At 40.1% G+C, this 12,425-nt stretch overlaps 1 protein-coding gene across 1 annotated transcript; it reads left to right on the forward strand.

The window, feature by feature from the left end:
* The first annotated feature begins 1,506 nt into the window (after positions 1-1,506).
* On the forward strand, positions 1,507-10,480 carry LOC132779513 (vomeronasal type-2 receptor 26-like). Its single transcript, XM_067470506.1, has 4 exons — positions 1,507-1,650; positions 7,382-7,609; positions 8,098-8,224; positions 9,570-10,480. The coding sequence occupies exons 1-4, from the start codon at positions 1,507-1,509 to the stop codon at positions 10,478-10,480; spliced, it is 1,410 nt and encodes a 469-aa protein (XP_067326607.1).
* Positions 10,481-12,425: the final 1,945 nt, after the last annotated feature.

The raw sequence follows: 12,425 nt of genomic DNA on the forward strand, positions 1-12,425 counted from the left end.
CAATGAAGACAGCCATATGTGAAAACCTGAGACAATGTTGTTTGCCCAAGGCAAAAGTACTTATTTATTTATGTAAGATAATTATATTCTGCCCTTCTCACCCCGAAAGGGACTCAAAGCGGCTTACAAGTTATATGTACATACAATATATTATATTGTTAGCGTAGCAAAACATTAGTATTATATATTAATATATTGTACTATACCACTATACTGCAATCTTGAGAGCAGTATAGTTATTTTGGTACATATTATTAGTAATATTACATGTAATATAAAATATATAATTATTATTATATTATATTGTATTATTAGTAGAATTACATTGTATTACAATATTTTGATCAATATTATATGTACATACAATATATTATAAGTATTATCATAGCACAATATTAGTATTATATATTACTATATTGTATTATACCACTATACTGCAACATTATTAGTAATATTACATGTAACATTATTATATCGTATTATTATTATTATATCGTATTATTAGTAGTATTATATTGTATTATGTTATAATATTATTATCAATATTATATAAGTATACAATATATTATATTGGGTTGTTGTAGGTTTTTCCGGGCTATATGGCCATGTTCTGGAGGCAATTTTTCTCCTGATGTTTCGCCTGCATCTATGGCAAGCATCCTCAGAGGTAGTGAGGTCTGTTGGAACTAGGAAAATGGGTTTATATATCTTTATATATTCCTACTTCCAACAGACCTCACTACATCTGAGGATGCTTGCCATAGATGCAGGCGAAACGTCAGGAGAAAAATTGCCTCCAGAACATGGCCATATAGCCCGGAAAAACCTACAACAACCCAGTGATTCCAGCCATGAAAGCCTTCGACAATACAATATATTATATTGTTAGCACAGCACAATATTAGTATTATATATTACTATATTGTTGCTGGGGGGAGCGGCTCCCAACTGATGGCCCAGGAGACATGGTGGAACTGTCTTCCAGGCTCCCCTTCTTCACTCTGGCCCCAGAGTGGCAGTTAGTGCTGGCATAGTGGTTAGTTAATAGTGGCAAAGTTAATAGCATTGTGGTTGGAGTGTAAAAGTGACTAAAGAGTTTGTTAATTTTCTTCTTACAACCAAGACTTATACTGCAAAAATATTATAGTTGACAAGTTTTCTAATAGTGGATTGTTGAAATATTTTGTACTGGATTTGGTGATTGTGCTGCATTACCTTCTCTCGTGAATAATGTCACATGAGCACTGTATTGCTAAAGTAATGGAAATGATGCACATTGTAGTGCAATTATTTTATGCAAGGATAATGTTATAAAAGGCAGGAAATATTTGTGACATGCAGCGGAAATCTCATTGCAGTGTAACAACTCGGAATTGCCAAAACATCCTTGCCTTTGTATCTGCCATAAAGGAGATTAATGAGAATCTTAACATCTTGCCCAATGTCTCCCTGGGATTTCATATTTATGATAGCCATGCGAACACAAAGTGGAGTTACTATGCTGCAATGCGATTAATTTCTCCAAAGAATCGGTTTATTCCAAACTACAAGTGTGATACTGAAGACAATCTTATTGCAGTCGTTGAAGGACTTGACTTGGAATCTTCCCAACAAATAAAATATATTCTGGACATCTATAAGATTCCTCAGGTAAGATGTATATGTGCAATGCAAATATTATACTTTGTGTCTTTTTCTTTAGCGTTTGGTATATTGTATAGAATCAATTGGCCTTCTTTCTTCTGGGGACTCGTCTACATAGTCATCAAAATTTGGGGCCGGTCCAAAGTATTTTGCTCTGGGGCAGCCCTGGATTCCATGGAGCTGTCCATAAGCATCTTCCTTAACTTCTCAATTGCTGTTTGTTTCACTCAGTGTTTCTTGATGGATTTCCAGACCTTTTGGTTCTATTGTGTTGGAAGGTTGAAGAAGACAACTTCTTGTTCTCTGTTCCTTGTCTTCCAGTTTTGATGTCATTGCTTGACTAATCTACTTTTAGAAGATGAACACTATGACCTGTTTAAGTACAGGATCAAACCTGAGGAAAGACAATGCCCATTTGTTATGTTTTACTCATATGCTTCAGACAGTCAACTGCAGGGGTCCTCAAACTTTTTAAAAAGAGGGCCAGGTCACAGTCCCTCAAACTGTTGGAGGGCCGGACTATAATCTGAAAAAACATGAATGAATTCCTATGCATACTGCACATATCTTAGTTGTAGTGCAAAAACCCCCACTTAAAATACAATAATTAAAATGAAGAATTTTAACAAATATAAGCTTATTAGTATTTCAGTGGGAAGTGTGGGTCTCCTTTTGGCTGATGAGATAAGATTGCTGCTGCTGTTGTTGTTGTTGTTGTTGTGTGCTTTCAAGTCGTTTCAGACTTAGGTTGACCCTGAGCGAGGGCTGGGTAAATGACCTTGGAGGGCTGTATCCGGCCCCCGGGCCTTAGTTTGAGGACCCCTGGTCAACTGCATGGGCTGGTTGCAATTTCAATGACTGTCAGTTTGCTTTCAAGCACAAAGAGCTGGTTATGACCTATAAAGCCCTATATGGTATGGGTACAGGCTGAGGCTGTACACACATTATAAGATCCTAAGGGGACGTTTTTCTTTCAGACTAACTACCATCACAAGCATATTTATTGAGGCCTTCTCAATGGCTAGTCCCAGTCTATAGAACTCTCTCCCAAAGGTGGCTGGATTTGGGATTTGGATTTGGTGGCTGGATCTGCCCACTCTCTACTATTATTTTATTTTTTTGATTAATAGGCTCTTTCTCGTGCCCAGAAATTGATTATTATTGTTGAGCTCATTGGTTATTGGTTTGATGTTTTGTCTTTATATTTTGTTATAATGTTGTTGTTTTTCTTTTTTCTGTTGTTGTTTAGATATTTTAATATGCAATATTTTAACCATGTTGATCTGGCTCGTTCCCTTCGGGGAGATGGAAACAGCATACAAAAATAAAGTTGTTGTTGTTGTTGTTGTTAGTGGAAATACTCAGCTTTTATTACCTTCATTTTTTATAATTTACTAGCCATCCCCTGCCACGCATTGCTGTGGCCCAGTCTATGTTTATGTGTTTTGTGTGTGTATATATTTGTATATATGTGTGTTTGCATATATGTGGTTCTGCGCATGTGTTGTAATGTAGTTTTTATTTGTTGGCTTTTTAAGCCTCTTCCACTGTGTTTTTCAGTGTTTTTTATGCGTGATGGTCACTTGTTGGCCTGATAGGTGTATTGTGTCCAAATTTGGTGTCAATTCATCCAGTGGTTTTTGAGTTACTTTAATCTCACTAATGAACATTACATTTTAATTTATATTTATTTAATTTTTATTTATAGGTATTTAAATTGTCTGGCTAAGGACACAGGGATGCATCAACACTGCAGAATTAATGCAGCTTGATGCCAATTTAACTGCTATGGCTCAATCCTAAAGAATAATGGGAATCACATTTTGGCGAGGCACCAGCACTCTTTGGCAGAGAAGGCTTGCAAAACTTCAACACCTATGAGTCCAAAGCATCGAGCCATTGCAGTTAAAGTGGTGGCAATCTGCAACAATTCCATAGTGTAGCCGCACACTCATATATTGAGAATGGTAATGCTTATTTGAAGTGGGGGTACTCTAGACCAATGCCACTGAAGTCAAAGCAGCTAACACCAAGCTGGCTTGAAGACTGGCAAATGTCAAAGGCAGCAATTAAAAACGTAGAGTTAGAGTTAAAATGGACAATGACATTACCTGATATTCTCACACTGTAGCCCGTGGTTGAAAAAAAAAAAGTACAATAGGGGATGTATTTCATTTTGAAAATCATTCTATCTATCCTTCCATTACCAACATATCTTTAGCTTTTGTATGGTTCAGCAATGATGGATGATAATCAACCACTTCCCCGCTATCCAATGGTCCCAAATGAAGCCCAACAGTACAAGGGGATTCTCCAGTTACTTCTCCATTTCAGGTGGACATGGATTGGATTGTTTACTTCAGTTGGTGTGAATTTAGAATGGATTCCTAAGGTTGTGGTTCCAGAATTTTCCCAGCATGGCATTTGTTTTGCCTTCTTGGACACAATCCCACAGTTTGGGAGAGGCTTGTATAAAGCCATTGAAAAATTTAAAGCACAAGTCTCCGAGAGAATCATGACAAGTTCTGCCAATGTTTTTGTCTTCTTTGGAGATCCTCATTCTGTGTTGATTTTCACTTGGTACATTGGTTTGTCTGACATGAAAGAAACAATGCACAAGTCAAGTGGTAAAGTATGGATTCTGACAGATCAGCTGGAATTACAATATTATAGTAATATGGGGAAATGGAGAGATGATGTACCAGTATTTCAAGGGGCTCTCTCAATTGCTGTCCATTCTAAAGAACTACCAGGATTTCAACCATTTATTCAAAAATATTCTAATAGCATAAAAGAAGATGATTTCATCAATGACTTCTCAGCAAATGCCTTTCCTGGTGTTATCCCAAATTCCCTTTTAGGCACAAGCAGTATAGATATGTCGAATGGGGAAGAGACTCAGTATGACCTTTTTAGGTTTGTTTTTAAAAAACACATTGCCGGGCACAGCTACACGATCTACAATGCTATTTATGCTGTAGCCCATGCTCTGCAGATCATGTATTCATGTCAGTCCAGAAGAGGATGTGGACAGAGGAGAAAACTTCTAAAGCAAGAGCCATGGAAGGTAATGTCATGTCTTCTCATGTTGTTTATATCCCTTGAGCATGGTAGATAGCCAGATGGCCCATTCCTAATACAAGTAGCATGTGTGCTCTTGCAAATGTCAGCAATCATACCAAAGGATGACCAAGAATTCTTTTGAGCTCCATGGCCACAGCAACAGTGGTTAAAAGGCAACCAAGATAAAGGTAGTCATCCAGCTGGGCCAGGTTGCCCCCACTGGATGTTCCAGCTTCCACCCCATTGTTGCAGTGAGACAGAGGCAAACAATGGATGCTGTGGCCAGGCCCGTAGCCAGGATTTTGTTTCCGGGGGGGGGGGGGGGGGGCTGAGTCTGAGTGAAAGAGGGTCTACCCTAGCAAAGCATTTGTATCGTTGCCCCAATACCCCCATGCATATGGGATATATTGAGCATGGTGATCAGATCATGATATGAATAAACATAACAGGTTAAATAATGCACCAGTAAGGCCTTATCGCAGACCACCATGAGAATTTGGGGGGGGGGGTCAAGCCCCCCAAGCCCCCCCTGGGCTACATGCCTGGCTGTGGAGTACTGCACTTTGCACCAGTATCATGATTTCTTACCCATGTAGATGCGCCCTACAATATTAACAAACCTTACACATATGGACAAATCATGAGTTTAATCAATACAAACTACCACACATTTACAGATAATCCGTATGATGGGGAGAAACTGATAGAAACAAAGACACAGACACACAAACACACAGAGATGAAATTGAATATGATTTAGTAAAACATTTGATTTCTGCTTTACCCTTAACATAGTTGAGTTTAGAGCTGTTGCAAACATTCAGTGGCCAGAGATCCCTCCATAGTTAAGACAATTAGCATAAAAGAAGTCGGTTTCTTCAAGGACTTCTGGGCATTTGGACTTCTGGGCATTTGCCTTTCTTGGTATTATCCCAAATTTATTTATTTATTGCACGCATTTGTACCCCGTCCTTCTCACCCCCGAAGGGGAACTCAAGGCAGCTCCATAACAGGTAATTTATGCCAGCACATAAATTATAAATAGTTACAGTTAAAGCAACAGTTAAAATAAGTTATTAAACATTCATTTAAATGTTCTCCCCGTTCAGAATCATAGTCCAAGGTCAAACCATTGCTGGTCACATAAAATCACTCTCATTCTAGTTGCTGCATCTACTGCTTGAATGCTTGGTCCCACAACCATGTTTTAAGTTTTTTTTTCTGAAAGGACTGGAGGGAGGGGGCTGACCTGATTTCATTGGCGAGGAAGTTCCACATCCAAGGAGCCACCACTGGGAAAGCCCTGTCCCTCATCCCCACCAGTCATACTTGTGAGGATTGTGGGACCAAGAGCAAGGCCTCCCTGGATGATCTTAGCCTCCTTGATGGTTCATAGAAGGAGATACATTCCCTTTTAGGTACAAACAGTGTAGAGATGTCCAATGGGGGAGAGCAACAGTATGATAGAATTATGTTATGTGAATTATGTTATGTGAAAACCCTTCTGCAGGGTAATTTTGCATGTGTAGAATGAGAGGTTCTAAGATACATGATCTTCCCTCTGTACTTTACCTTGTGTAGTTTGCCCTGTGATACATGGACCAAATAAAACAGCCACCTTGAACCTGCTGCAAACATTTCACACAAAATACATTCAATTTTGTAGCATAAGCGCTACTTCCATACTTTAATCTGGCATAAGAAGAATCTTTTTGTGGAGAGAAAAAATGGGGTATAAATAAACAGAAGAAGAAGAGGAGGAGGAGGAGGAAGAAAAACCACCACAATTTCCTCCAGAGTTTCCAGGAAACTGCAGAACGCCCCTCAGTATTTTGAATGTGTGGACAGCTGGATCTGAAGCCAAAAGTCACCACTGTTTCGTTGTTCAAAAGCAGTTCCCTGGCAGAAACTTGCTGTCAATATTGCTTATAGTGATCACATGGATAGGTGCCTTGTTGTGACTTCACCATAAATGACCTTGCTAGCAAAGATCTGCCAGGGATCTGCTTCTGGCTGCTGAAACAACAGCAGCAGAAGACTTCATAAGAACAGGACTATGGTACTGATGTGCTGTCAGCCTGGCCAGCAGGAGCCCCAGTGGCAGAAAGGGTCAAACTCTTGTGCCGGCAGGACTGCTGACCAACAGGTCAGCAGTTCAAATCTGGGGAGAGCGGGTTGAGCTCCCTCTGTCAGCTCCAGCTCCCCATGCGGGATCATGAAAGAAACCTCCCACAAGGACAGTAAAACATCAGAACATCCGGGCATCCCCTGGGCAACATTCTTGCATACCGTCAATTCTCTCACACCAGAAGCGACTTGCAGTTTCTCAAGTTGCTCCTGACACACACACACACACAAAATTTAAAGCCTGACTAGCCATATAGACCTTGAAAAGGCTTTGGGACACAACCATGCCAGTACATGTACATTCTGTGAGTTGAGCCAGGGAAACTCCTGAATAGACTATCCCTGAATATTTCAACTGGGTGATTTTGACATATTGTATATTGGAAGGTGTTGAATAGACTTAGCTGGGATTTTAAACCCTGTAAACATGGTGATATTTATAAGAATACACAGGATATAGGCTGGTATGTAGCTAAGAAACAGATTTGGCTTCTATTTTCATCTTTTTATTAAACAAACCCACATATATCTTTCCTCCCCAATACAGCTCCATCGTTTTCTGAAGCACGTTTCTTTTAACAACAGTGCTGGAGACAAGATTTCCTTTGACCAGTATGGTGTGCTAATAACAGATTTTGATGTAATAAACTGGGTTACACTTCCAAACCATTCTTTTGTCAGCATAAAGGTCGGAAGCATAGATCCAAAGGCTCCTGTAGGCCAAGGATTAATTATTAATGCATCTGGTATTCTGTGGCACAACGGGATTGAACTGGTAAGAATGGAATGCAATCAAGATTAAGAATGTAACTATTGAGTAGAAATGTTAATAATATCCCCAAAGTGTGCCATCCATAATATATAAGAATTCCTCAACATAGATTCATAGACTCCAAAAAGTTCATAGCTGTACTTGGGCACCATTACGGACATTTTCAAAGGTGCTCACATGAATCAGAGAAAGAAAGGGGAAAAGAGGGGGTGCCCCAAGGAGGGCCTGGACCTCTTTGAAGTTCCATAGCTGTAGCTACATAGGTGAAAGGATGACAAAGGTAGGTGCATCTCTCTTTCCCTGCAGTATGGCACCTGGAAAATGTGGAATGCTCCGTTTTTGTCCCTCTGCCCACAAACCAAGATCCAGGGTGTTCAAAGTTGAAAATAATTTTAAAAACAGCAGTACTGGTTAAATGCTGGTCATCTCTTCATTGTATGACATTCTTTTCTGAACCTTAATCTCATGCATTCTTATCATTGGTGAATTAGGTACAGCTCCTTTCTGTGTGTAATGACAAATGTCACTCTGGTTACCACAAAGAAAAGAAAGAAGGGGTGGTCTTCTGCTGCTATAATTGCATTCCATGTCCAAAAGGAAAGATTTCTGATCAGATTGGTGAGAATTTTACTTTACAACATCCCACTGACTGCAATAATTCCAATACAGTCCAGATGAGCTTTCAAAGTTAAAGAGACAGTTGGGTTGTTGTAGGTTTTTTCGGGCTATATGGCCATGTTCTAGAGGCATTCTCTCCTGACGTTTTGCCTGCATCTATGGCAAGAATACTCAGAGGTAGTGAGGTCTGTTGGAACTAGGAAAATGGGTTTATATATCCGTGGAAAGACCAGAGTGGGACAAAGGACTCTTGTCTGCTGGAGCTAGGTGTGAATGTTTCAACTGACCACCTTGATTAGCATTTGACAGCCTGGAAGTGCCTGGAGCAATCTTTTGTTGAGAGGTGATTAGATGTCCCTGATTGTTGAAAGAGACAGTTGTTACAACAGAAGGAAATAAACAGATGAGTCCTGATAGGGCTTCGTAGATGGTAGTGGTTCCTTTCAACATGCACAAAAATGATATGGAATTAGTATGGGGTGGGAGACATATGTCTTATGACCCCATGTTATTTAGATTGATTGACCAAAAAAAGTGGGGAGACACACTGAAGAGGTCTGAAAAGATTCCTTCAAACTAAGAGAAAAATACATTTGATTGACTGATTGCTGATACAATATCCCCAGAGCAGTGAGTTGATTGGGTTTCCCACAATTCAGTAGATGGCGCAAGCTTTTAAGAAAAAGAAAAAAATGGAGAAATAAATGAAATGATTTACAAGGATAGTTGTATATCTTAACAGCATTCAAATCTTAACAAGATTCAAATCTTCCTCCTGAAAAGTTTCTGAAGAAGACACGGAATGAGGAGTTGTTGGTGTTGTTATTGTACGAGCAGTTTTTAGGCAACATACTCAATTATTTGTAAGCCCTTGGTGGCAAGTCAGGTTAAAACCACTGAACTACTGAGCTTGCTGACAGAATAGTCAGTGGTTCGAATCCAAGGAATGGGGTGAGCTCCTGCTGTTAGCTCCAGCTTCTGCCAACCTAGCAGTTCGAAAACATGCAAATGTGAGTAGATCAAGAGGTACTGCTTCAGTGGGAAGGTAATGGCACTCCATGCAGTTATGCCGGCTACATGACCTTGGAGGCATCTGTGGACAATGCTGACTCTTCGGCTTAGAAATGGAGATGAGCACCACACCCCAGAGTTGAACACGACTAGACTTTAACCCACTGCGCCACTGGGGGCTCCTTGTGGGCATCTCTACTGCGTGGTTATCAATCTCACCAGATGCTGATGTAGATTCAGAAACTGAAAAAACCATAGCTATTGAGTTTTACATTGAAATGAATTGACCATGTAATAAGTTTCATTAAGTAATAGTGCATCTTTTCTTTTTCAGATATGACCGACTGCTTTCAATGCCATGAGGATCACTATCCAAACAAATACAGGAATGCTTGCATTCCCAAAGTAGTGACCTTCTTATCCTTTGAGGAACCATTGGGGATTGGTTTAACCTCTTTGACTCTTTCTTTTCTGTTGATGACAATTCTGGTGTTTGGGATATTTATGAAACACCGTAGCACTCCCATTGTCAAAGCCAACAACGAGAAGCTCACCTACAACCTTCTCTTCTGCCTTTTTCTGTGTTTCCTTTCTGCATTGCTATTCATTGGCCAGCCTAAGAAGATGACCTGCCTCCTCCGACAAGCTGCTTTTGGCATTGTCTTCTCAGTTGCGATTTCTTGTGTATTGGCAAAAAATCTCATAGTGCTCTTAGCATTTATGGCAACCAAACCAGGATCCAGATTAATGAAGTGGATAGGTAAAAAACTGGCCAATGCCATTATTTTGTCCTGTTCCTTAATTCAAACAGGCTTGTGTGTTATGTGGCTGGCAACTGATCCCCCATTCCCTGATCTGGACATGCACTCAGTAGATGAAAAAATTGTATTGGAATGCAACGAAGGCTCTGTTACCATGTTTTACTGTGTTTTGAGTTACATGGTCTTCCTGGCCATTGCCAGTTTTACTATAGCCTTTCTAGTCAGGAAGTTACCCAACAATTTCAATGAAGCTAAATTCATCACTTTCAGTATGCTCCTCTTTTGCTGTGTGTGCTTATCTTTTACTCCAGTCTATCTCAGCACGAAGGGGAAATATGTGGTAGCTGTGGAGATCTTTTCTATCTTAACTTCCAGTGGTGGTTTGCTGAGTTTCATCTTCTTCCCCAAATGCTACATTATTGTCCTGAGGCCTGAGCTGAATAAGAAAGAACAGCTCGTCAAAAGAAAAGTACACCTCCCTTAGTGAAATCTCTTTTTATTCTTTTGAATGAACACTTAGTTGTAGTGGACAGGATGTAGTTATTTGTTTTGGTAGTTTATACATCTCTAAAAAGCTTGTTGGGGTGTTTTATTTTGTTTTTTAGATAAATAAATACTGCTGCTGTTCATTCCTTCAGTCGTCTCCAACTCTTTGTGACCTCATGGACCAGCCCATGCCAGAGCTTCCTGTCAGCCATCACCACACCCAGCTCCTTCAAGGTTAGTCCAGTCACTTCAAGGATGCCATCCATCCATCTTGCCCTTGGTCGGCCCCTCTTCCTTTTGCCTTCCACTTTCCCCAGCATAACTGTCTTCTCTAGGCTTTGCTGTCTCCTCATGATGTGGCCAAAGTACTTCAACTTCGTCTCTAGTATCCTTCCCTCCAATGAGCAGTCGGGCTTTATTTCCTGGAGGATGGACTGGTTGGATCTTCTCGCAGTCCAAGGCACTCTCATAACTTTCTTCCAACACCACAGTTCAAAAGCATCTATAAATACTACTTTATAATAATTTTGGTAGGCCTAGTGTCACTAAGAGGAACTGTGTTGCTGTCGCTCAATCCTAAGTAGTCTGCTAGGAGCCCCCTGTGACACAATGGGTTAAACCCATTACACAGGACTGCTGGTAGGACTGCTGACTGAAAGGTCTGCGGTTCGAATCCAGGGAGCAGGGTGAGCCCCCTTCTGTCAGCTCCAGCTTACCTTGCGGGGACATGGGAGAAGCCTGTTGGAGCATGTAAAAATCAGTTAGTGTGTGTGTTAACTGAAAAATGCTAAGCACTAAGCTGATTGGTTGGAGCATACCCAGAGGCTAGCTGAGCCTGGGAGTTTTGGCAACCGTTACATGTTTAAGTTTTCTGTGCAGAAAGCTTGCCAAGACAGTTTTGTATTTTTGCTTCTTGGCTGCTGGAAGGAGACCCTTCACATGAACACCCAAGGACCATTTGAATCTCTCTCAAAGGACATTGTGTGAGTCAGTGCAATTGTTCACATGTTACTCTGCATAACAAAGAGTAAACACCTTATTTTTCACTGATCTTCTACGTGGCATATCTTTTCTCAAGCAAGACAGTGTGTGGATTGGTAAAGACATGAACTACATGTGATTTTCATTCCATCACAAAGCCTCCCACAGGATGGTAAAACATCTGGGTGCCCCCTGGGCAACATCCTTGTAGTTGGTCAATTCTCACACACCAGAAGCGACTTGCAGTTTCCTCAAGTCACTTTTGATATAAAAAACCTAGTCTGATTAAATAAAGAATATGATTTCAATGCGTTCTTTCAATAAATGGGTGACCTTTGATACATTTCAATAAAGTCATAATCTCAGTGTAGTTTGTCTTTTGCTATTGGAGGGTGACTATAGTGGTAAACATGCTCCCCTGATAGTAGAGAACAGATACTTACTCTTAATAAAAATATGGAAAAGTCTGGAAGCTATAGAAGCATAGAATCATAGAGTTGGAAGAGACTGTAAGGGCTATCTAGTCAAGTTGCCTGCCTTTTAGGAAGACACAGTCAAAGTATTCCAGGCAGATGGGCATCCAGACTCTATTTAAAACCTAAAAAAAGGAAACCCCTCTGCAGGCTGAAGCAACATAATCCACTTCTGAACAGTTCTTACCATCAGAAAGTTCTTATTAATATTTAAGAGGAATCTCTTTTCCAATAGTTTAAATTAATTGTTATATAACTTAGTCTCTGAAGTAGCAGAAAACAATATGACATCCTTTAAAACATTTAAATATGAATAATATTTTCCCTCTCAATCTTTTTTTCCAAACTAAACATATTCAGATCACCAAGCCATTCCTATTAGGGCATGGCTTTCAGACCTTTGACTCTTTTGGTCATTCTTCTCTGGACACAATCCAGCTTGACAATATCCTTATCGAACTGTCATGCCCAGAAGTGGAGACAGTATTC

Source organism: Anolis sagrei, chromosome 6, assembly GCF_037176765.1.
Source record: "Anolis sagrei isolate rAnoSag1 chromosome 6, rAnoSag1.mat, whole genome shotgun sequence".
NCBI lineage: Eukaryota > Metazoa > Chordata > Lepidosauria > Squamata > Dactyloidae > Anolis > Anolis sagrei.